This window comes from Hyla sarda, chromosome 3 (assembly GCF_029499605.1).
Source record: "Hyla sarda isolate aHylSar1 chromosome 3, aHylSar1.hap1, whole genome shotgun sequence".
In the NCBI taxonomy this organism is placed as follows: Eukaryota; Metazoa; Chordata; class Amphibia; order Anura; family Hylidae; genus Hyla; species Hyla sarda.
Window position 1 is genome coordinate 144,466,237 of NC_079191.1, and position 26,133 is coordinate 144,492,369.

Below are 26,133 nucleotides of genomic sequence, written 5' to 3' on the forward strand. Positions count from 1 at the left end.
TGAAAATGTGGAGTCCGCGCGTTTAGGTGGTACCAGACGCTGGCATGCGTCCTCGCGGCGGTCTGCCTGCCACAGACCGGCTGTAATAATGTTTCGCTGCAGATGGTAACCACACGATGAAGCAGGTGCGGACTCCTAGGTAACTCGATGGTGGGTGACGTCACAGGCGCTGGACAGTGCTGCCTGGAAGATGGTCCCGGGAATGGTGTACTGCTTAGCAGAACTGGATCGGAGTTCACCGTTGAATAGTCAGGTAGCGGTGATGTATGATATTCTTATACCTAGACGCGTTTCAGGGCTCACATGTGCTTTATACACGGCCCTTTCCTCAGTAGGCTTGCATCATTTTGAACTCAAGGTGACTTTCTATCGGGATGTATTGCAGACTGGTAACTATAATTTACCTATTCCACGTTTAAAATTTGTAATCTATATCCTATATGGGACTTGACGTACCTTACATATAATAATTGGAATCCATACCTTTTAAGGGACATTTAACCCATTTTGAAATATCGGAGGCCGGATTTAAAGTAATATTGCATTGTCAAAAATTCTCAATGCTGGCTATTGGTGTGTGTATAAGTTTTATATTGTAATTTTCCTCGGCACAAGGGCCCTTGTGTTTCGAGGAGTTATTGTTTACATTATATTTTATATGTATTTTATATTGTGTAATAAATTTGCACTTTCATATTATAATTGAAGCATGATCCAGTCATCATTTTTACCATTACATCACTGTATCAGGCAACTGATGCTAGCCTAGAGGGGTTGGCTACTTTTTTAGATTTGTAAATTACTTCTATTAAAAAATCCTTCCTGTACTTATTATCTGCTGAATACTACAGAGGAAATTCTTTTCTTTTTGGAACACAGAGCTCTCTGCTGACATCATGACCACAGTGCTCTCTGCTGACATCATGACCATAGTGCTCTCTGCTGACATCTCTGTCCATTTTAGGAACTGTCCAGAGCAGCATATGTTTTCTATGGGGATTTTCTCCTACTGTGGAAAATTCTTAAAAGGGACAGAGATGTCAGCAGAGAGCACTGTGGTCATGATGTCAGCAGAGAGCTCTGTGTTCCAAAAAGAAAATAATTTCCTCTGTAGTATTCAGCAGCTAACAAGTACTGTAAGGAATAAGATTTTTTAATAGAAGTAATTTAGAAATCTGTTTAACTTTCTGGCACCAGTTGATTGAAATTTTTTTTCCACCGGAGTACCCCTGAACCTGTGTAATAAAACAGATATCCTTATCTTGTCATGATGAATGCTCCCAGTTATTGTAAAAATGAGAAATCTATAACATTTATTCACTCATGCATTGTATGCTTATTAGTTTCATGTAGACATTAAAGGGCTAGTCCACAGGAAAACCAATTTTTTTTTTTTTTTTTTTTTTTTTTAAATCATCTGCTGCCAGAAAGTTAAACAGATTGGTAAATTTCTTCTATTTAGAAATCTTAATCCTTCCAGTACTTATCAGCTGCTATATGATCCACAGGAAGGTCTTCTCTGTCTGACCACAGTGCTCTCTTCTGACACCTCTGTCCATGTCAGAAACTGTCCAGAGTACTAGAGGTTTGCTATGGGGATTTTCTCCTACTCTGGACAGTTCCTAAAATGGACAAGGGGGTCAGCAGAGAGCACTGTCGTCAGACAGAAAAGCAATTAAAAACAAAAAGAACTTCCTGTGGAGCATACAGCAGCTGATAAGTACTGGAAGGATTGAGATTTTTAAATAGAACTAATTTACAAATCTGTTTAACTTTCTGGCACCAGTTGATTTTATTTTTTTTTTCAAGTGGAGTACCCCTTTAAGGTTGGGACATGGGCAACTCTAGCAGCAGTGTTTCCCAACGAGGGTGCCTCCAGCTGTGGCCAAACTACAACTCCCAGCATGCCCGGGCAGCCGAAGGCTGTCCAAGCATGCTGGGAGTTGTAGTTTGGCCACAACTGGAGGCATCCTCGTTGGGAAACACTGTCTTACAGTCACGCAGTAGCGCCCCCTACAGAACAGGGATGTATTACATGTTCTGTATTACTCTTAACTTGTGCCACAGTTAACTGCTCCTTTGGACACCAGGTGGGGGTGGCTCCATTTTACTTTTTTTAGGACATTTCTTGTTCTGTACAGGACCCTTAAGATGCTCCTGTCCTCTACATAGACAGTGATTACAGCTCCCAGCAGATCTTTCTTACTTTTATATGTAAGGATTTACTTTATCTATATTAGTTATCTACTTATTTTTCTTTAATCCTCACTTTTTCCTATTTTTGGATGACATTTTGGTGGCTTCAGAACCAATTACCGGGTTTTTATAGAGTTATGGTTTCAGCATACAATGGTCGTCCTGGAACCAATTAATATTGTAACTTGAGGGAGCACTGTATACAAGAAATCAGAGGTTGTGAATTTTGACTACAGAAACCCTGCGATGTATAGTAATACACTATATGATTTGCTTAACCTTATCACTAGCTATTACTATGTTTGTTTAAATAGTAAAACCTGTTTCTCTGGGCACAGCATGCCAGTGTAGTGTGCCCATCTGCCATTCTAAAAGCTGCGGTGAATTAACAGCAAGACCGGGAGTAAACTTAACATTCATGGCTATGTAATTATATAGTGCTCCATGGTTACACAGCTTAGAGTACATTCTAAATCTAAGAATATTAGTTTACAGACAGTGCTGAATTGTTCATGCTCGAGTGCTCTCTGTAATGTCCGCGGCAGTGTTGTGCTGAGCCTTAAGCTGGATCCCATTAATAAGTTGTAAATTGTTTGTATTTTATATCATTAGTAAGACGTAAAACACAGAATCCCGCACAGACCAAAAACATTGTTTATTTTTGAATAACACTATATGGCATTGACATAAAAAAAATGACTGTTTTCATTTGGATCTGCAGAATGCCATAATGCATTTGCATTGCTAGTGCGACCTCCAACAGAACAGGCAAACCAGTTATTTAGCTTCCAGCTGACAACTGAGGAGCTTCCGAAGGTGGATTGGCTGAAGATGTTATGCCGGCACATAGCCAACACTATTTGTAAAGCAGATGCTGTAAGTAGTTTTTTTCCTTACCACTATGTCACTAATTCTGTTTAAAGTGCATTCAAAGAGCTACTGACAGTTATACATATGAGGCTTTCTCTAACATTTAACCATCTTTTTTTTAAATATACCGTATATACTCGAGTATAAGCCGAGTTTTTCAGCAAGATTTTTCTTGCTGAAAACGCCCCCCTCGGCTTATACTCGAGTGAACTCTCCGCCTGTCAATCCCTTCGCACTGCGCATGAACGTCCCTGTGCGTAGTCATCAAGGCAACGTCACTAGTCAGGGGCAGGCGCGGAGAAGAGGGTCCACCCGGTGAAAATGGACAGCCTGGAACGACTAACCCTCCCCACCGGATGGACCCTGCAGCATAGATGGCCCGGACCAGCTCACCCTTCCTTCCCACCGAGGGGAGGTGAGTAGAAAACTAAAGGGGGGGTCTGGATGATGACAAAGGCCACAGTGGTCTTCAACCTGCGGACCTCCAGATGTTGCAAAACTACAACTCCCAGCATGCTTGGACAGCCGATGGCTGTCCGGGCATGCTGGGAGTTGTAGTTTTGCAACATCTGGAGGTCTACATTTTGAAGACCACTGCGGCGTTCGTCATCATCCAGACCCCCCCCCCCGGATGATGACTGAGGGTCTGGATGATGACATGGGGGGGGGGGGGGGGGGATGATGCATTTCCCACTGTAGGCTTATAGTAGAGTCAATAACTTTTCCCGGGTTTTTGGGGGGAAATTAGGGGCGCCGGCTTATATTCGGGTCTGCTTATACTCGAGTATATATGGTATGTTGAGTTTTTTTTTTTTTTTTTTATTGTTCCTTCTGTAAGTAAAGCTTGTATAAAGCACTGTGGTGCATTTCAGCTGACTATTACTCATGGTCGCAGCAGGTCTCAGGACTGAGACTCGGTGTCAATCTCAACTTTTCACATGTCTGGTTGACAAAGTAAAGTTTTACAAGTGACATATTTCCAGTTGTGTCCTTTATAATGTCCCCTATGTCGAAGATAACTTCCATGTCAAACTGGGGGGGAAGAAAAAACTTAAATGTGTAAGGCATATGCAGGTACGTCTGAGTAATTGGGATGTATGGTGATAGAGCCAGAAAAGCACAGGTATGGACCTTTTTATAGGGTCATTGACAGGGAAATCAAACAAACACTTTCCCAATCCCTTTTTGAGGTGCTTTACCATCTGTCATAAAATGTGGCTGTTCGTGCGCGGTGTTCAAACTCTTAGATATGCAAGGATATTTTGCTCCGGCTTGTAACTTTGAACAGTGCTGTCAACGTTTAGCATAGACTTAAGAGTTTCCTTTGACAATAGGTTTGTTGGCCTTTAACTTCTTGAGAGAAATCTTGCACGTACTGGATCAGAAGGAAACTGGTACAAAAGCATTGGCAGTCTGTAACAGTGCCCACAGTGACCTGAGCTGTTGACGGGCAGTAAGTAATATTGACAGTACATGGTTGACAAACTGAAGGAAGGAACAGTTTATGCCAGGGGCAGCAGCATTCAGCAAAGTCTGCAGTTCTTTTGAAAGTCAGCTTTTTAAGTGTTTTTCCAGTTTATGCATTATAAAAGCTGTTTTCTGATAGTGCTGGATGTGAAAAGATTTTATATTTATACAGGGCTGAAAATGGCAAAGGATTAGACAAAAGGAGTCATGGACAATGCCTAGTAAACGATGAAAAGATATGTACAGTACACATGTAAAAATTAGCTGACTTCTCCCACAACTGACCTGACAGAACTGTTTTTATATAAACCACACCTTTTGAGCCTATAAATCGTAATGAGGTTGTTAGTAGGAGTGTGTTGGTATGGGTTTTAGATCCTTAAAGGGGTACTTTGGTGGGAATAAAATGTTTTCAAATAAACTGGTGCCAGAAAGTTACAGATTTGTAAATGACTTCTATTTAAAAATATTAATCCTTCCAGTACTTATCAGCTGTTATGCTCCACAGAAATTACTTTTTCTTTTTGAATTTCCTTTCTGTCTAACCACAGTGCTCTCTGCTGACATCTCTGCCCATTTTAGGAACTGTCCAGAGCAGAAGAGGTTTGCTATGGGGATTTGCTCCTACTCTGGACAGTTATTAAAATGGAGAGAGGTGTCAGCAGAGAGCACTGTGGTCAGACAGAAAGGAAATTAGAAAAGAACTTCCTGTGGAGTACATAACAACAGCTGATAAGTACTGGAAGAATTAAGATTTTTAAATATAATTAATTAATTTACAAATCTGTTTTAACTTTCTGGCACAAGTTGATTTAAAAAAAATAAAAAAAAGTTTTCCAGGGGAGTACCCCTTTAATCCTTCCAGTACTTATCAGCTTCTGTAAGCTACAGAGGAAGTTGTGTAGTTATTTTCTGTCTGACTACAGTGCTCTCGGCTGACACCTTTGTCCATGTCAGCAGAGAGCACTGTGGTCAGACTGGAAATACTACACAACTTCCTCTTGAGCATACAGCAGCTGATAAATCTCTTTAACTTTCGAACACCAATTGACTTAAAAACATTTGTTTACTACCAGAGTACAGAGTACTTCCAGTGCAGTGGCAGCAGGGTTCTTGGTGGTCATAGGCGTGTAGAGATGTTACCCAACCCGTGGTTCTCCAGGGTTGAAATTATAGCATGGCTTGTATGTTTTTTTTATAGGGAGTGTCTGGGTGGCCTAAGACTATTGTAAGTTGTACTATTAATATTGTATTACTGAACTTCTATGTAAGTTGTGCTTTTTTGGCATTTCCTTAGCATGAGTGAAGAACATGGCAACATTTAGCCATATTTTATGACAAAAGTAAAATGCGTGTTATTCTTATTGTGAAGAAAACAGAATGCTGTTAGCAACATGGCAGTGGGCAATCGCTGTGTGTTCTAATGTATGGTAGAAGCTGGTCAGCCTACAAAAATAGGCAGGTTTTCTGTCATTGTTGAACTGCTGCTGTGTCTAAGATGGCTGACATTAAGAAATAGGAGGCTTCCTTCTGCATTGCAACTGCAAGAGGCGTATATGGTTGGTCACCCAGGCCTGGACTTAGGTTACAGCAGTTTAACAGGCTGGGTATTTAAGTAATGTGCCTCTACATATAAACAGTTATGCTCAAGTATCTCTTGAAATATTGTAAGGCCAGGTTCATAGTTACATAGTTAGTATGGTTGAAAAAAGACATACGTCCATCAAGTCCAACCAGGGAATTGAAGGGAAGGGTGTAAGGGGATAAGGGAAAGGGATGTAGTTTTATAATTCTGCATAAGCATTAGTGTTATTTTGTTTCAGTAATGTATCTAACCCTGTTTTAAAGCTGTTAATTGTTCCTGCTGTGACCAGTTCCTGAGGTAGACCGTTCCATAAATTCACAGTCCTCACGGTAAAGAAGGCGTGTCTCCCCTTTAGACTAAACCTTTTCTTCTCCAGACGGAGGGAGTGCCCCCTCGTCCTTTGGGGGGGGGGGGGGGGTTTAACCTGGAACAGTTTTTCTCCCTATTTTTTGTATGGGCCATTTATATACGTTTATCATATCCCCCTTTAAACGTCTCTTCTCAAGACTAAACAATTGTAACTCCTTTAATCGCTCCTCATAGCTAAGATGTTCCATGCCCCATATTAGTTTAGTCGCGCGTCTCTGCACCTTTTCCAACTCCGCAGTGTCCCTTTTATGAACAGGCGACCAAAACTGAACAGCATATTCCAGGTGAGGCCGTGCCAATGCTTTATAAAGGGGGAGTATTATATCCCTGTCCCTCAAGTCCGTGCCTCTTTTTATACATGACAATATCCTGCCGGCTTTGGAAGCAGCAGCCTGACATTGCATGCTATTCTGTAGTCTGTGATCTACAAGTACACCCAGATCCTTCTCTACCAGTGACTCTGCCAGTTTAATCCCCCCTAAGACATACGATGCATGCAGGTTATTAGTACCCAGATGCATAACTTTACATTTATCCACATTGAACCTCATTTGCCAAGTGGATGCCCAGACACTTAGTCTATCCAAGTCATCTTGTAACTTATGCACATTCTCTATAGACTGTACCGTGCTACAAAGCTTGGTGTCATCTGCAAAGATAGAAACAGAGCTGTTAATACCATCCTCTATATCATTGATAAATAAATTAAACAACAGCGGGCCCAGTACTGAACCCTGGGGTACACCACTAATAACCGGGGACCAATCAGAGTATGAATCATTGACCAGCACTCTCTGGGTACGATCCATGAGCCAGAAACACTATATCCACAGCCATTCCTCTGTCAAGGCTTCTACTCACCTCTTCATAAAAGCAAATTAGATGGGTTTGACAACTTCTATCCTTATTAAACCCTTAGTTCACACTGACAAATTGTCAATTCAGTTGCCTCGTGAGAGCACAGTTGACCAGTTTGAGTGAACTACGTTTTCTCTATCGACTCCATTGGGGGGCACAGACCGTGGGTGTATGCTGCTGTCTCTAGGAGGTGTTACACTATGGTAATAAAAAAAAGTCTGCTCCTCCCAGCAGGATATACTCGCCTTCAGGCTCTGAGCTAATCAGTTTAAGCTTGGTGTCTGAAGGAGGTGGACATGGTCTGGAATTCTCCAGACCAGGTCTTCAGATTTTTTGATTTCCTAGTATAGGGACGTGTTAGTTTTTTATTCCCTTTTCTTTTCTGTTTTCAGGTGGGCACTCAGGGACTCGGGTCCCCTGTTTCCCCCATTGCGAGTAAGGGGGCACAGACATTGCGTATATACGCTGTTCACCCCCCCCCCCCTCGCCAACGGTCAGCGCCTGGGTTGGTACCTCATGGGTCCGGGTCCCCCTATTTCCCTGCTCGCCTCGCTCGCGCATAGCAGCCAGGCGTGATGCAGGTAACCCCCCCCCCCCCCTTTTCTCCATAGGTACAGACTTGCAACCTCTGGAGACCCCCTGTTTTTGGCCCACCTTTCAGGTTATGGGGCTGGCTTATACAGGGGCTGAACTTTTATTCTGGGGGAGCAGTGGCATCTGATGGGGCATGTAATATATGTCTTACATTGGGCACTTCACTGTATGTGTGTGTGTGTTTTCGTGCGACTATGTCCGCAGCGCCTTATATGCAGGTGTCAGCCGCGGCGCTGGTACGGGCCGGGCGCTCTCAGCGCCGGCTTGCTTTCACTTTCTCAGGCAGTCTCGTATTGGCCGGCTGCTCTATTCCCCCGAGCGCATATGCGGCTGACACGTGCGCTCGGGACAAGGAGCGGGCGCCATTACAACTTCTTCTCGGCAGTCTATAGCTCCGCCCCCCACAGGGCTGGGAGCTCTTCAGAGGCGCGAAACAGCCTCCGATCAGCGCCGTGGGCGCGATTTTCAGTAAGAAGGGGCCATTTAGTTAGTGCCTTGCTTCAGGCCCCTCTCTTCCTATTGGCTGGCCTGTTTCCTTCACTCTAGCGGCACGGAGCCGAGTTCTCCCACTGTAGCTGCCAGGGGACACAGAGTAAGGGTGAGAAAGTTCCTGTCTATATTTTCTCATTATGTCTGTACCCAGAGCTGTTCCTCCCTCTAAACAGAAACCTGGAACTTCAGGGACTTATTTTGTCTGTAAGCACTGTAATTCCAAGATGTCTGGCTCTGCTGAGCCCACTTGCCCTGCCTGCTCCACTGCTCCTCCAGACCCCCTGGTACCCCCGGATGCCCTTTTGGTTCCAGTGGATTCAGCCGCTCCACAAGCCTGGGTTTCTTGTCTGACCCAGTATATGGCTGACTTGACCCAAGTCTCCCGTTCGGTGGCTGTGGTCTCCAGGGAAGTGGTGTCTGCCTTGAAGGGGTCTTCCTTGCGCAGGGCCTCTGAGAGGGCCAGCTCCTCGTCTCCACATACTGCACACTCTCACAAGCGTACTAGGGGTGCCTCGTCTGACTCTTCCATTGAGTCTTCAGATAGACACGAGCGTTCCCCTCATGACCCCCCCCCGTCATCTGGGCACAAACGTCGCTCCTCCAGAGGACGTTCTCGGAGTCGCCGCTCTGTCACGCCAGAGCCGCACACCCGGTCAGGGTCTCCCCCCTCCAGGACTACTTCTTCTCATTCACATTCTCCTGGTGGACGAGTCTTCCGAGCCGGCATCTGACTCAGAGGACCGCTCGGACTCAATTACAACGGTGAACTCATTGGTGACAGCCATAAGAGACACCTTTCACTTAGAGGACCCAGGATCTTCGGATGTCAATCCAGGAGTATCCTTTCATCGTGCTAAGCCAGCACCTCAATGGTTCAGCTCTCATGCTGACTTTGACGACATTCTGGAATCTGCATGGAAACATCCAGACAAGAGGTTCCCGGGAATCAAGACGATTCAAGAACGTTATCCATTTGACAAGGATTTTGTCACTAAGGTACTTTCCCCTCCCTCTGTGGATCCACCAATCTCCCGGATCTCTAAGGCGACTACACTGCCTCTGGCAGATGCCGCTGCTTTCAAGGATCCCACGGACAAGAAGGTAGAATCCGTAGCGAAGTTGGCCTCTGAAGCAGCTGGCTCTTCTCTTATTCCAATCTTCGTCTTTACTTGGGTGTCCAAGGCTCTGTCGGGGTGGTGCCAAAAGCTCCATCAGGATATCTTAGCGGGATCCCCCACAGAGGATCTATCTGCTCTGGCTCTCCAATGCTCTAAAGCTGGGGACTTCCTGTGCGCAGCTTCCATGCAGTCAGCCCGTTGTTCTGCCTTTGCCGTGGGTCACCTAGCGGCTCTCCGCCGCTCTGTGGCTTAAAGCTTGGAATGCGGATGCCGCTTCCAAAAGGTCTCACTGAGCTTCCCTTTACGGGTGGCCGTCTTTTTGACAAACGCCTTGATGAGATTATCTCTGAGGCAACGGGAGGCAAGAGTTCCTTGTTACCTCAAAATAAGGCTTGCCCTACTTCTCAAAGGAAGTCCTTTTCTTTTCGGTCCTTTTGGACCTCTGGCTCCAGCAAAGGGTCCGGGCAGGCGCCCTCGCGGGACAAGGCTCACTCGTTCCGGGCACGCCCGTCTTGGAAGTCGGACTCAAACCAGTCCGGCCGTTTTGCGCCCCAATTCAGGCAACCTCAAACCCACTTCTGCATGAAGTGAGGCCCCCACCCGCGGTTTCTTCTCGGGTGGGAGGTAGTCTCTTGCTTTTCCGAGACATCTGGACTTCACCCGTTCAGGACCCTTGGGTCAGGGACGTGGTGTCCAACGGTTACCGAATCAAATTCGCCTCCCTTCCGAGGGATCACTTTTTTTCGATCCCGGGCCCCCCGGTGAAGCAAATTTGAGCGGCTCTCCAGTCCCTGCTTCTCCAGGGGAACGGTTTTGGGGTTTCTATTCAAATCTTTTTGTGGTCCCCAAGAAGGACTGTTCTGTGCGACCAATCCTAGACCATAAGCGTCTCAACCGTCACCTTCTTATCCACAATTTCCGAATGGAATCTCTCCGTTTGGTGGTGGCGTCCCTGGAACAAGGAGTTCCTTTCATCGGTGGACATCAAGGATGCCTACCTCCATGTGCCAATATTTCCAGGCCATTATCGGTACCTCCGCTTTGCGGTTCCAGAGGGGCACTTTCAATTCGTAGCCCTCCCCTTTGTTCTAGCCACGGCTCCTCGGGTCTTTACAAAGATCCTTGCGCCAGTGATTGGCCTGTTACTGTCGAGGGGAATCTCTGTGATGCCCTATCTGGACGACCTTCTCATCAAGGCTCCAACCAGAGACTGGAGAATCTGGACGTCATTCTCCACACTCTGGATCGCTTTGGGTGGATGGTCAACCGGTACAAGTCAGTCCTCCGTCCTACCCAGTCTCTCACCTTCCTGGGACTTCGATTCGACACGGCCTCTGCCCAAATTGGTCTCTCGCCGGACAAACATCTGGCGCTTTGGTCAGGGGTCCGCTCCCTCCGGACCCAGGTCTCAGTCCCCATCCGCACTTGTATGGAAGTCCTGGGTCGGATGGTGGCAACTATGGAGGCCGTACCCTTTGCCCATTTTCATTACCGCCCCCTTCAACTGGTGATTCTCTCTCGATGGAACAGGTCTCCTCTGTCCCTCGATCGTCATATTGTTCTCCCTCGCAGGCTCAGTCTCTGCTCTGGTGGCTCCGCTCCCCCCCCTTCTTCTCCAAGGGCGGTCGTTTGTTCCCCTTCACTGGCAGGTTGTTACAACTGATGCCAGCCTGTCGGGCTGGGGCGGCGTGTTCAGGGATTGGACGGTTCAGGGACTCTGGTCTCCCAGGGAGACCCTTCTTCCGATAAACATATTGGAATTACGGGCGATTCTTCTTTCTCTTCTTCATTGGGAGTCCCGTCTTCAGTCCCGTCCTGTCCGCGTTCAGTCGGACAACGCCACGGCCGTGGCGTACTTAAATCGACAGGGCGGCACTCGCAGCTCGGCAGCCATGGCCGAGGTGACCAAGATTCTCACCTGGGCGGAAAGCAAGATTTCGGCGATTCACATTCCGAGAGTGCTTAACTGGGAAGCGGACTTCCTCAGTCGGTCCTCACCCGGCCCCGGCGAGTGGCCTCTACATCCAGAGGTCTTCGCGCAACTCTGCGACCTCTGGGGCATTCCGGACGTGGACCTCTTCGTGTCCCGGCACAATCGGAAGATCCTTCCTTTTGTGTCAAAGTCCCGGGACCCTCAGGCTCTGGCCGTGGACGCCCTAGTGATTCCTTGGGTGGAGTTTGCCCTACCCTATCTGTTCCCTCCCCTTCCCCTCCTTCACAGGGGGCTGAGAAAGCTCAAGGCAGATGACGTGCCCGCCATTCTGGTAGCTCCAGATTGGCCCCCGAAGGGCATGGTACGCCGACGTAGTCAGGCTCCTGGACGACGCTCCACTGCGCCTTCCGCTCCATCCGGACCTGCTCTCTCAGGGTCCTCTTTGCCACCCCAATTTACAGTCGCTGCATTTGACTGCGTGGCGGTTGAGACCGCAGTTTTGAGGGCTCGTAAGCCCTCCTCCGCAAAAATTTACCACCGTACTTGGCGTTCTTATTTTCGTTGGTGTGAAGCTCAGGACTTCTCCCCGGTAACCTTCTCAGTTCCCCGTTTGCTCTCCTTTTTACAGTCGGGGTTGGAACTGGGGTTGTCTCTCAGTTCACTTAAAGGTCAGGTTTCGTCCCTTGCTGTTCTTTTCCAGCGGCCCCTGGCTTCTAGTTCTCATGTCTGGACCTTCCCTCAAGGAGTGGCGCACGCTGTTCCTCATCGGTCACCCTCTCCCCCTTGGGACTTGAATTTGATTCTGAGTGTCTTGGTCCAGGGTGCACCCTTTGAGCCCCTTAGAGAGGTGTCTCTCCGCCTCCTTTCTTGGAAAGTGGCGTTTCTCGTTGCCATCACCTCCATCCAGAGGGTGTCTGAATTGGCAGCTCTTTCCTGCCGTTCTCAGTTTCTAGTGATCCACCAGGACAAGTTTGTTTTCCGGCCAGATCCTTCCTTTTTACCTAAGGTGGTCTTGGCCTTTCATCTCAATAAGGACATTGTCCTCCCGTCCTTTTGTCCTGCTCCTTCTCATCCTAAGGAGCGCTTACTACACAAGCTGGATGTAGTTTGGGCTGTTCGGTCTTATCTCTCCATCACTTCTTTGTTTCATCAGTGTGATTCCTTTTTCGTCCTTACGGAAGGTCGTCGCAAGGGACAACCTGCTTCCAAGGCCACCATTTCTCGGAGGATTCGGTCCGCCATTTCGGAAGCCTATTGCTTTAAGGGGAAGATGCCTCCTTTCAGGGTTGTGGCTCATTCTACCCGTTCTGTTGGGGCATCCTGGGCTCTCCAGAATAGAGCTTCGGCCTCGCAGATTTGCAAGGCGGCTACCTGGTCGTCTTTGCACACTTTCTCGAGGTTTTACAGAGTTCATACTTTCGCATCGGCGGCTGCTAGTCTGGGTCGTAAAGTGTTGCAGGCGGCAGTGGATCAGCCGTCTGCCTGACTGCTTATCTGCCCACCCAAGGGACGGCTTTGGTACGTCCCACGGTCTGTGTCCCCCAATGGAGCCGATAGAGAAAAGGAGATTTTTGTTTACTTAACGTAAAATCTTTCTCTGAGGATCCATTGGGGGACACAGCTCCCGCACTTTTTGGGATTTCTTTTGGTTCTCTGTCCGAGGGTGTGTTCAGTTATGTTTTTTCTTCTGGTTCTCGGACAGTTTGGGTTTTTCTTTAACCTGTTGGTCTCCTCCTATTGCTCTGGAACTTAAACTGATTAGCTCAGAGCCTGAAGGCGGGTATATCCTGCTGGGAGGAGCAGACTTTTTTTTATTACCATAGTTTCACACCTCCTAGAGACAGCAGCATACACCCACGGTCTGTGTCCCCAATGGATCCTCCGAGAGAGATTTTACGGTAAGTAAACAAAAATCTCCTTTTTCCATATTGCCTTTGATCTTACATTTTCTTATCTTGTTTAACTATAGCTGTAGATTTTCAGGTGAAAGATTAGATTCTTGGAGGTTGTGGTATTGGATTACGAGTCAATGTAGCACTGTACTCTGCTCCCAGAGACAATGGGGGAGATTCTTAAAGAATTTTGCGCCCAAAAAAACATTTTCAAAGAGCTTTGTGCCGCAGTTTACACTGTTCATGTCAATTTTGTAAAAGTGGGCATGTCCACATATATTGTCTGCATTACATGATATCTTCAAAGGGTTGAGAGTCCAGTTTACATAAAAAATTTTACACCAGCTTTTTGATAGATAACTTTTCAAAGAACAAAAACTCAATAAAAACTACAACAATTTCTGTGATTTCTATCTAAGTAAATATTAAAAAAAGAAATAATTGTTGAAAAATGTTATAAAAAATATATATATATAATTTTTTTTTTTTCCTATAGTCACTGCACCTGTGCTCACATTTTAAGCTCAGAAATGTTTTATTTATACAGTTATCGCTTGTCTAGGCACCTAGGGGGAGATTTATCAAAACCTGTGCAAAGGAAAAGTTGCCAGTTGCCCATAGCAACCAATCAGCTCGCTTCTTTCATTTTTAACAAGGCCTCTGCAAAATGAAAGAAGCGATCTGATTGGTTGCTATAGGCAACTGGGCAACTTTTCCTTTGCACAGGTTTTGATAAATCTCCCCCCTAGTAATCATGGAATATTTTGTGAGATTTTTCCGCCAAAATTTTCTGGGATGTAAAATTTGGCGCAAAAATCGGCAATTTTGGTGCAAAAAATCCAATATGGCTGCAAAAAAAAAAACGGCACAAGAGACCTTTCAAAACGTGAGGAGAAAAAAAAGGTGTGAATAATATCGCTGGAACAGAAATGACAGAATTTTTGAGAATCTCCCTCCTTGAGTGCAGTGAACACGACTGCAGCTCCATTCATACAGGAGGCTCGGGACCCTGGGGTCTCAGCAGTCGGACACTTGCAATCATACTTATTCCCTATCCTGTGGACAGAGGATAAGTCTTACTGGTGTGGGGAAAAAACCTTTAATCTACACTGCTCAAAAATTAAGAGAACACTTAAGCATCACCGAACACCAGGTCACTTAAAGTTCAAGAATATCTATTTGTCCAGATAGAAAGTATAAGCGATTGTGAATCAATTTCAGCTCCTTTTGGTGCAAATGTGTAATGTTAGGCAACAGCAGGACCAGCCTCTACAAGGCAATGTTATTTCAGATTGTGGCCAGTCACTCTCTCCTTGTTCCTTTCTGGATGATCCTTCTCTAATTTTGCATTTAACTATTGTAGTGTCCTTGTCGCTAATAGTAGCATAAGGCAGTATCTGTTGCCTAGTTAGTCAATCTCCTCCAGAATGGCCCATTGCTGCCTGTCCCTGCCATTACACAAAGAGCTAGACAGGGACGAGGAGCAAGAATACAGCAGCACTCCAGATATCTGCTCCTTTGTGGTGGAACAGGAGAATCCCTGTCAGAATCCTAAAAAAAATGACTACCAGCAAGCTACTGGTGTGTGCAGTCTCCTAACCAAACTATCAGAAACGGACTCCATGAGAGCAGATGTCCTTTAGTGTGATGTGTGCTTACACCGAGCAGATACAGATAACCTGTGAACTTTCAGGCCGGTAGCCGATAACTTATACCGATATTCCGTGCATTTTAATTCCCCCCAAATATCCTTGGTAAAATGAGGGTGCGGGTATACCCTGATAAACTGTTTCTGGCCCCGCAGAAGCCGCTGCAGATCAATGATTTAATACGGGTGCTTTAAATCAATGAACAGAGACCGCTGTCGCCACCCGCTTCTCTCCCCCCTGCCTGTCCTGAGTCCAACCACCGCCGCTGCCAGATTGCCTTCCCTCTGGCCAGAGACCGCAGCCACCCGCTTCGCTCCCTTCCTGCCTGTCCTGTGGTCCTGAGTCCAACCACCACCACTGCTGTCCTGAGCCTAACCCTGCCGCTTTTCACAATGGAGAAGCTGCTGAGTGAGTTCAGCCCCAGCTGCCCCTCCGCAGCCCTGCCACGTGCTGTCCCCGGTCACCAGCCTGGCCTTCACCATGAGCAAACTCACCGGCCTGGGGATATAATTATAATAACCTGTTCCCGGGGTCCGCGCTACTTCTGGCTCCGGCGGCTTCCTGCGCTGTTGCTGTTGCGTCCTCAGCGCGACGTCACTGTCAGCAGACCGGAAGTAATTTACAAATCTGTTTAACTTTCTGCCACCAGTTTTATTTATAAAAAAAAGTGTTCCACCGGAGTACCCCTTTAAGTGACATTTGCCAGAGAACACCAGAATTAGCAGGACATCACTGGCACCTTTGTTTGCTGAGAGCACGTTCACATTGAGAACATGTCTGATGTGAGGGAGTCTGGAGACACTGGTGAATGCAGTTCTGCCTGTATCATGGAGCATGACTGGTTTGGTGATGGGTCCGTGATGGTGTGGGGAGAAATAATCTGATAGGGTTGCACAAAATTTCCACATTATCACATACAGTGCCATGCCAGAAGCTGGTGCAGTTAGCCTTGGGTTCCTCCTGGTACAAGACATATCCAGCCTCATGTTGCTTGTGTGTGTAGGCCAGTGTTTACCAACCAGGGTGACCCCGGCTGTTGCCTTCAGCTGTCCTGGCATGCTGGGAGATATAGTTTTGCAACAGCTGGAGGCACCCTGGTTGAGAAACACTGGTGTAGGCAGTTCTTGGTTGAATAAGGGTGCATGCACACCACGTTTTTGCTATACAGTTCCCGTATACTGTTTAAAGTTAAAAACTGTATAGAAAACCATATCCATTGACTTAACATTGTAAACCATATGTCAAATGCATCATTCGGTTTAGTCCGTTTTGCGTCTTATACGGTTTTGTCTTTTTTTTTTACCCAAAACCGTAGACTACCACGTTTTTCATTCCGATTGAAAAACCGTACGTTGTCTTTTTTTATTTTTTACCTTTTTAATTTTTTTTTCAGGGGAGTCAATGGGAACCATACAGAACCATATGTGCGTACGGTTCCATCCAGTTTGCTCCATCCGGTTTTTGACTCTGCACGGTTTCGTTTTTTCTTGGAACTTCAATCAAACAAGTGAAATTTTATTCAACATGGAGTGAAAAGTTAAAAACTTAAATTTTTTATTTTTTATTTTTTTTAATGGATGCAACTGGACACCCCCCCCCCCCCCACACACACAACACACACAACACAACACACACACACACACATATAATGTAAGATCTCATCCACGTGCCTGCTACTGTATTCTACTTTGGATTTTTACATACGCAAATCTTCAGCACTTTCTTCCTATGTACTGTATCCACCCCGAGCAGCTCCCATAATAGAATCCAGCAGAATTCCTGACATCCATATGTGATGAAAGTAAAGCTCTTTATGTACAATAAATCTGTGCAATGCGTTGCTTTGTTGTGCAATAGTGGCACATTACTGGCTGGAGTCCTGCCATTTTTTTGTGAGGCCCAAGGAGACATCAGTGTGGCAGAAAACAGCCATATAAATCGTATAGAGATGTAAAGGACCAACACACTCACAAAGACAACGGGTTGGCGCTGGTTAGTAGAACTTACTGCACAAGTATCTATATTGCTCCCACTGACTTGTGCATATGAAAAATCTTAGCAGATCAGGATCTTTAATACACTGCATTTATAGAAGCATGCACAACACAATACAGAAATATAGTGATAAACGTAGTTTGCTCCGTCACCTTCCTCTTATATCGGAGTTCTGCCCTATAATAGCTGAATTCCGAGCTTCCAGATGAAAACTCTGAAACTGAATTTCACTTTGAACTAAGCAGCTACATTATGGTGCACACAACAGTTTATTCCTTGTGTGCAGGAGACCTTATAGTGTAAGAAAGAACTGTATCCTCTGGGTAAGTTTGTATCTGGCAGTATGCTAGAATTCCACTAGATGGCAGTGTAGATTTGAGAACAATTTTGAATGTGTTGTTCACTAATCTTATTTTATCAGTGGCTTTGGCAAAATTGACTTTTTGTTTCTGCAATTTCTTTTTCCAATCTCAGTGGAACAAATTTCTGTATTTGCATGATTTTTTTTTTTGATTTTTTTGTAGGAAAATTTGATTTATACTACTGATCCCGATTCATTAGAAGTGAACACAAAAGATGTGGATAGTACATTGAGCAGAGCATCGAGAGCCATAAAGAAAACTTCCAAGAAAGTAAGTTAATTTATTTGCCTGTTCCTCTCTAATAGTAATTTTGTTATACTACCAGTCTCAGCTTTTTTTGTTTTTCACTGTGATATAACAAACACTCGAAGCAATCCTCAATGTACATAGCTTTCCGTCAGTTACACGTGTGACATATCAGTATGACCTGTATGGACACACTCTGTTATTTACATTTTACACGTTTTTTACATTTATCCATCTTTACTGTAAACTGCTTTTGTATCATAATTTAACTTATCTGGCAATTTTTTATTGTATCCTAGGTTACAAGAGCATTTTCTTTCTCAAAAACACCCAAGAGAGCCCTGCAGAGGGCGCTGATGGTACATAATACTCCTGATGCTAGGAGTCCTGGTCCAAGCACAGAGGGATTTGCAAGCAGTCGCATGCCAAGTACCACCTCTCTAGCAGTATGTAAAGCCTATTATACTGTCCACCTACTGTGGTCTCTTCTCACAGCTGTCATAATAAGTCATTTTTAATATTGATCACTTCATAAGCACCTCCATTAGTTCAGATGCTTTGTATTTTCGATTCTTTGCTTTCAGTATGAATGCCATACAGGTCATTGTGTGTATCCTGCTCAGTCTCTTTTGTAAGCTATTAGATGCTGGCACCAATCTGCTTGACAAAACATGTGTCTTGTCTATGCATGTAGTGTTTACCTTCTTGCTTACATTATATGACGGTCCTGGTAATGTCCTAGAAACGTAGGATATTTTTTTTTCTTCCATTTCATAGTATTTGAACCTCCACAATCTTTATTTATTCCTTGTAAAATTTGTGAGACTACACGTCCATATGAATTTTTTTGAAGACTGCCATGGAGAAAACAAGATCAATAGTGAGGTAGACTAACATCTTTTTTTAATCCAAATTAACTACGTAGGTAAAGGTGTTTTCCCATGATAAAGGTTATGGCATATTACTAGGTTAAAGGTATTTACTGGGTCTTTTACATAGATAGCCTATCCTTAAGATGGACCATCAATGTCTGTCAGACATCTGAGTCCCCCATGATTATTTGTTTTGACTCCAGCATATATACAATAAAGAGGGCTGAATGCATATCCTATTTAAGTGAATGGGAGCTGGGCTGCAGTAATCCAGTTCCACTGTAGCACAATGAGCACAACAATCTGCTTTTGGCCCCAATCACTGTGCATATACCGGAGCAAGCGGCAGCTCAGACAAACTGCTGCACCCCACTGGTCAGACATCGATGGCCTATCCTGAGAATTAACAATCTAAAAAAAATCATGTTAAACCCCTTCAAGAATGATGGGATCCAACAACTTGGAAACAAACCAGTGTATGGCATTATTACCTCTGCACAATGGGTGGGGGGCAGGCCGAAGTGCCTCTAATCAGGAAAAAGACACCCTAAGGATTATTTTGGGCCCCAACAGTCAGCTCCCCATCAACCAGCAAGTAATGGCATGTCTTAGTAAATTTTATGGTGGCAATATATTTAATCCATCACTGATTGAAACAAAGTCAGATACATTAAAAAACCCTAATATACTAATCTAAATAACTAAATCCACAGTTACTCTTCTATCCAGATTTTGCTCACTGAGCAAAATAGGTTTAAAGGGAACCTGTCGCATTTAAAATGCAGTCCGATCAGCGGAGCAGAATAGGAGCTGAGCAGATTGATATATAGTTTGGTAGGTTCTTGGGTAACCTGTCATTTATTTATGTAACTCTTTACTTATTCTGGGCTAAATTGTCATGTGCACTTCTCATCAGGATTATGGGCATACCTTTTATGATCTCCATAGTACTATTCCAGCGCTAGATATGGGCTCATTTATACCCTTGTTTAAGGTTTACTTAAATAGGCACTGTCAGATTCAAAAACTTTTTCTATGTTGTACATCTTGGCAAAACATAAACCTTACTGATATACTTCATAAGACAATTTTATATCTTTTTTATAGAAATCATGGCTTATAAAATCATGGCTTTGTCCAAGCTGAAGCACAGGCATGGACACAGTCCAGTAAGTGAGGGTGGGCTAGTATTCCTCTGTGCTCTCTCCTGTCTGATAGCACTCCACTGTGCTCCCTCCTGTCTGATAGTACTCCTATGTGCTCTCTCCTGTCTCATAGGACTCCTCTGTGCTCTCTCCTGTCTCATAGGACTCCTCTGTGCTCTCTCCTGTCTGATAGCACTCCTCTGTGCTCTCTGTTGTCTGATAGCACTCCTCTGTGCTCTCTCCTGCCTGATAGCACTCCTCTGTGCTCTCTCCTGCCTGATAGCACTCCTCTGTGCTCTCTCCTGTCTGATAGCACTCCTCTGTGCTCTCTGCTGTCTGATAGCACTCCTCTGTGCTCTCTCCTGTCTGATAGCACTCCTCTGTGCTCTCTCCTGTCTGATAGCACTCCTCTGTGCTCTCTCCTGTCTGATAGCACTCCTCTGTGCTCTCTCCTGTCTGATAGCACTCCTCTGTGCTCTCTCCTGTCTGATAGCACTCCTCTGTGCTCTCTGCTGTCTGATAGCACTCCTCTGTGCTCTCTGCTGTCTGATAGCACTCCTCTGTGCTCTCTGCTGTCTGATAGCACTCCTCTGTGCTCTCTCCTGTCTGTCTGCTAGCCCATCCTCACTTACTGGACTGTGTCCATGCCTGTGCTTCAGCTTTAATAAAGCCATGATTTTATAAACCATGATATATATAAAAAGGAAATAACATGTTCTTATGAAGTATATTAGAAAGGTAAATGTTTTGCCAAGATGTACAACATATGAAAGGTTTTTTATGTGAGTGTTTTGCCTCAGATTCCTGCCTCCTGATCCTGAAGTAAATGTGTTGGGTAGATCAGACATGTGTGAACATACCCTTACAAAGAACCTCCAGGCAAGGAAAAGGGAGCAACAAGCTGCTGTCCCTTTGCATAAATCACTAGTACATGTAAATATATTTTATTGAGCCAAAGTGTACTTATACCAATAGGTATGCTTTATGCTTATGTTTTCTTCCCTTCTGTCTTAACAAATGATTAATTCCTGTTTATAGATTATTCGTTGTTCCTCTACATTCAACATAAATGGACCTTCTAAACACAACAGTGTTCAACGATCTAATTCCCTTGATGGGAACTCACAGAGTCCTAGGTCCTGTGGTATATTGGGCTCTTTGTCTCGCTCTTTGAAAGGAGAAGCAAGCCTGTCTACCCCTCAGTTATGTCCTACTAGTCAGCTGGGTGAAACACACTTTATTCCCAAAATTGTTACTTCAGAATATACAGGACAGAATACCCAGAGCACAGACTCTTTGTGCAGCAAGAAGTCTATGATAATTCCATCAGAGTCCTCGCTGTGAACCACAAACCTGCGTGAGCTCCAGAGATTTGATGTGTTAGTTATCACTAATGGTCACCTCATCCGAGAACTGGTGTTGTCTTTGGGACTTAGACACTTTAGACACTGTTTTATTTTTAGTCTTTCTTTCCAAGGATTTTAAAGGCTATATTAGTTGAAATAGTTTATATTGCTGCTTTGCTACACATTGCTTATTGTATACATAGGGCCTTTTAGTTATTCAGATCCTCCTGACTAGTTAAAGTTTTTTTTTCTTCCAGTTTTATGTAGGTGTGGCTGAATCCTATAATGGAGTTTTGGCTTTTATATTTCTTTTTAACTTTTCTGTTTACTGTTGGTCAGATTTTCATCTTTTAAAGGTTGAGTAGATTAACACATGTGTTGGAACTGCCTTTGGGGCCTCCCTCACAGACTTCTTTTGGCACCAGAAAACTGAGCAGGGCTGTTCGTTGGACATGGGGCACAAAAAGAAAATTCCTGCTTTTTATTTATTTTTATTTTATTTATTTTTTGGTCCATGTTTGCAAAATAAACATGGCTCCAATGTAAACCTAACCTTGGGCTGTATTCTCACAGCAATTTTTATGCATTCTTTGACTGCTTCGGGTATTGCATGCGGTAATTTTCATTACAGGCGGAAATTTTTTTTTTTTTAAAGCGTACCCGTCAGATCCAACAAACATTTTTTTTTAAATATCACTCAGTACCTAATTCTGACCATGTACGGCAAATTTTTATGTGTCTAGCACCTTTATTTTTTTTTTCATTACACTTTTAATTTAGCTCACTAGACTGAATTCCTCTCAAATGGAGGGGGTGGGAGATTTTTTCCTCCAGCTGTGAGCCCTGCACTCACAGCTGTCAATCAAGGAAGTGTGTCCATGACATAGGTGATGATGCGTGGACACAGCAGGACTAGTATGTGTCCAAGCAGGCACTGGGGGCAGTTGTTTGACTGGCTTTATCAGTATGAAATACTGACATTTTTTTTATGAAAGCAATTGCAAAACCTATTGGTTATACATGCTTTACAACATCAATCAAAAGTTTTAGTATCTGATAGTGCCCATTTAAAGTAATTCACTGAAGCAAACATAATTTTGAGTTTGTTCACACATTAAGTTTTTTAATTGCAATTTAATGCTAGGTTTACATGGCCATTCTCTCTAGTCCCGCTCTTCCCCCGTTATTGCTGCTAAATGGACCATAATCATAAACTGATGCAAAAGGACGCCATATAAGTGGTATTGTTTTGCATCAGTTTTTCATCCGTTTGTATCACTTGTTTTTATTTTTGTCTGGCTACTTCCTGGTTGCACACCACTCCTCTGAGCATGCTCAGAAGTAATGGATCAAAAAATGGGTTGGGAAAAAAAACTGATGCAAACGGATGACATTAAAGGGTCATCCATTTCCCATTAACCACAATGTTATCTTCTGAGCATTGTAGTTTGCCCTCAGAGCACTTTACATCCACATATGGGGTATTTCCATACTCAGAAGAAATGGGGTTACAAATTTTGGGAGGCATTTTCTCCTATTACCCCTTTTAAAAATGTAAAATTTGGGGATAAACCAGCATTTTAGTGAAAAAAAAGTCAACATTTTTTATTTACACATCCAACTTTAACAAAGGTCGTCTACTAAAAAGTAGGCTCACTGTACCCCTTGTAACGTTCCTTGAGGGGTGTAGTTTCCAAAATAGTATGTCATGTGCTTTTTTTTTTTTCTCTGTTCTGGCACCATAAGGGCTTCCTAAATGCGACATGTCCCCCAAAAACCATTTCAGCAAAATTCACTTTCCAAAATCCCACTGTCGCTGCTTCCCTTCTGAGCCCTCTAGTGCACCCACAGAGCACTTTACATCCACAAATGAGGTACTTCCTCTTACAATTTTATTTTTTTTGTGGGGGGGGGGGGGTCTCTCCTTTTTACCCCTTGTATAAATTCCAAAAATGGCTCCTAAAGGGTTAACAAACTTTGTTTTAATGTTGCCGTCTGAAATGACAAAGCACATTTACATATAAACAAACAGCTTGCGTCTACTTGATTCCGAACATATTTGATAATCACTTTACCAAAATGACATCTTACTCCGAAACACAGCTCTATGGTTTTGGTCACAGTGTTTCCCCTTCCTTGCAATCAGATTTCCCCTGACAGACAATGGATAGCAGTCTGAAGGGACAGGACAGCTAGATCAGAAAGTAGGGGCGGGGATTAGCATCTATGTGCAGGAGAGAGATCGAACCTGAAAGAGTGTTGAGTTGAGACAGACTTCCTTCTGTAAATGATCCACACTGTTCCTCAAAGGTAAATCAAGGCTTCCCTCTTTCTTACTATCCATAAAGCTCAGGACATATTTCCTTTTGAGTAAATACCAGTGTATCTACTGCTGTTTGTGCACAGTGCTGCTTCTTTCCCTTCTGCTTATAGCACCATGCAAAACCACCTTGTCACCACTCTGAAGGGTGAATCTAATAAAGCCGTACAGGTTCATAAATATTTTTTGAAACCTCAAGTATGCTTTTGGCAATCGGAAAAACTGCTAGTAGTATTTAATGTAGTCAAGAAACTTATCAACAATGTGATTAAACTGCAGTGTGAGAACAGAGTCTTAACTTGGTTCTGCTTTTACAAAGCTATAGTTTATAACAATGTGCAAGGTAGGGAAATGGAGCAAAACACAGCAACACATTTCATTTCTGGACTCCCAACTGAGAGCACTTACCTGTTGATATAATAAACCTCTTCAGTGTGACCAGTACCAAGTAGAGACACATTTCTATGTAAACAACAATATTTCTACTAAGTCGGGAAGAAGATATCTTTAATTAGAAATGACCAGATACAATAGAAAGCCCCATAACTTACTCAATGTGTGATAGCATTTATGGAGCACATTTTCCAAAAGTAGTCTATAAAATCAATGAGGAGCCCAGGTTCATGTAGGTAATGCAAACACAAGGCTTAGAAAATTCCTTCTTAGCATTTCGTACAGTACAGTCTCTTGATATATTGCTACTATTTTTTAATAAAAGTCATCTGGTAGCAGAATATTTCCTATCTTTTTGTACTTTTAGATTTTTCAATAAAATCTTGGAAAGAAAGCTGAGTCTCCACCATTGTCACAGATGCACAAATTGGGTTTCTTTTTGGTTTAGCGGTATAGTCTTTACTATAATGTTATATATGGCATATTTGCTTTTATTGTAGCATTTTTCTCATCTAAATGTGTTTACATTTACAGTATGTCCCTTCTCCTTCAATGGTGAACCTGTTTGAAAGAAAGTACCACACAGTCAGTCGTTCAACAACTCATCTCATCTGAAGAATAAAGCCCATTATTATTATTGGTATAACTGACTAAAGCAGCCCGGCTGTTGTTAAAGACTTTCGTTCTAGTATGGTACTTCGCAGTAGCACTTCAATGACGACGGACTTGATTTTGAAATATGTTGAATAATGTGCTCCACCCAAGTGCAAAGCAAAGGCTTCATTTGTATAAAGAGCAAAGATTGATAATCTTTAATGTTGTGTCTGTGTATTATAAATGTTTGTTTTAGCCATGAGCGTTGCATGTAGGACTACTTGTAAGTCACTTAAGTGTAAAGCCGTGGCTTACTTTCATCTCTGATTTTGGTAAAGTTTCACAGTCTATAGATTGAGACGATCATGATATCCATTTATTTTATTGGTTCTTTAGTGAATAAACAATCTACTGGATGACCTCTTACATTGCCTACCAGGGAATTTGAGTATTGCAGGCTGAGGTCAAGTAATCATGACCTCTTAAATGTCATAAGCAAGACTTTGAGGTTGTTGTCCTGTGAGAGTATGTCCACATAAAATAGCTGGACAGAATTTAACGCCTGAAGATCAACTTATTTTGGTCATGTGGTCACAAGTTGGCCAGGCGTAGAGCTTCTTTTATTGTACTTGGCATATTTGAAGCATATCTTGACTGTCATACCTGTTTAATCCTCTTTGTACATGTCTGTTCAGTGCATGGGGGACATGCTGAGAAATGGCAGAAGCAAAGGTCTTGAAATAGAAGAAATTCGCTTTTGAAACTCTGTCCTGCACCAAAGAAAAGTCAGGTTTGAGACACTACATACAACAGAGATTTCTCAAGTTTTATGTTCATATTGGACTGAGTATTCCACATCTACAATAGAATGTTCTTCCCATCCTTTTGCTGGCTATAGCCCTATTTTTTTTTTTTTTTTGGGCTTTTGTCATGCTTTTGTAAATAACTTGCAAATCACAATTAATAAAAATAATAGAACATGACCAGGGACCCCTGCAGTATCTGTAAAGTACAATGCATTGGTTGTTTGTTTTAATATTTAAGGAGGAAGGGTTAAGACAACATTGAAAGTGCTTTGATTTTGTTTTAACCAGTCACGTATATTTATTTGTAGTGCATTTGTTTCATGCAGGGAAATTGTGGTCTCTGTTGGTTATGTGTACTAACACTACTATTCAAAGTATAATTGTATTGTTTTAGGATAGGAAGTTTGGTAGGTCAAATTTCAGCTGCTCAGCGACTCCTATAAAAATATAATGTATTAGGAAAAAAAGCAAGTCACTATTTTTTAAACGGTTTGTGTTCACAGCTACAGTAACTTGTATGTAAATAAATTGCTAAACTGATGGCTTTCATTGCTGGCATGTGTTTTTTCTTTTTTATTTTAAAGGTGTGCACAGTGTAAACAGAAATAATAGAAAACCACCTGGCAATACTTCTTCTCTTGAACAGGACAGTGTGCCTCCCAACCGCTCTACTTATAGCCTTTTTTTGGGGGTGCTCAGCAATAAAAATCCAAAGGAATAACCATCTCAACATTCATGCAGCAGAAATTTGTGAAGATATTTAGCAAATTACCAGTCTTTAGTTCAGACTTTATGTGCATAAATTGTAGTTGTGGTCGGTGCTCATGAGTATAGCGAGCCTACCTAACTGAACTTCTTACTAAACTCCTATATCCTACTGAATCCTGTAACCTACCTAGGCAGTTAGATTTGTGCCATATACTGCCGCGTAGGAGTACACCTGAAAAATAGAGGGCAAAAACCCAATATCAGAACAAAGCGCTATTCAGACCCATAGTGATCACATCCCTAATGACTGGAATGCATTGTGC

At 43.5% G+C, this 26,133-nt stretch overlaps 1 protein-coding gene across 8 annotated transcripts in view; it reads left to right on the plus strand.

Moving 5' to 3' along the window:
• The window catches only part of ECT2 (epithelial cell transforming 2), a 93,809-nt gene extending 68,147 nt beyond the window's left edge, over nt 1–25,662 (plus strand). For 3 of the 8 annotated variants that reach the window (XM_056565201.1, XM_056565199.1, XM_056565200.1), the window contains exons 22-27: nt 2,918–3,072; nt 17,543–17,650; nt 17,926–18,072; nt 18,404–18,511; nt 20,682–21,000; nt 24,237–25,662. In XM_056565201.1, the coding sequence (XP_056421176.1) occupies nt 2,918–3,072; nt 17,543–17,650; nt 17,926–18,072; nt 18,404–18,511; nt 20,682–20,987 (824 nt within the window). In that variant the 3' untranslated portion in view covers nt 20,988–21,000; nt 24,237–25,662. Of the gene's footprint in view, nt 1–2,917; nt 3,073–17,542; nt 17,651–17,925; nt 18,073–18,403; nt 18,512–20,681; nt 21,001–23,135; nt 23,300–24,236 lie in introns of all 8 variants that reach the window. The other 5 variants (XR_008891143.1, XR_008891144.1, XM_056565202.1 and 2 more) reach the window with 5 other exon arrangements.
• Nucleotides 25,663–26,133: the final 471 nt, after the last annotated feature.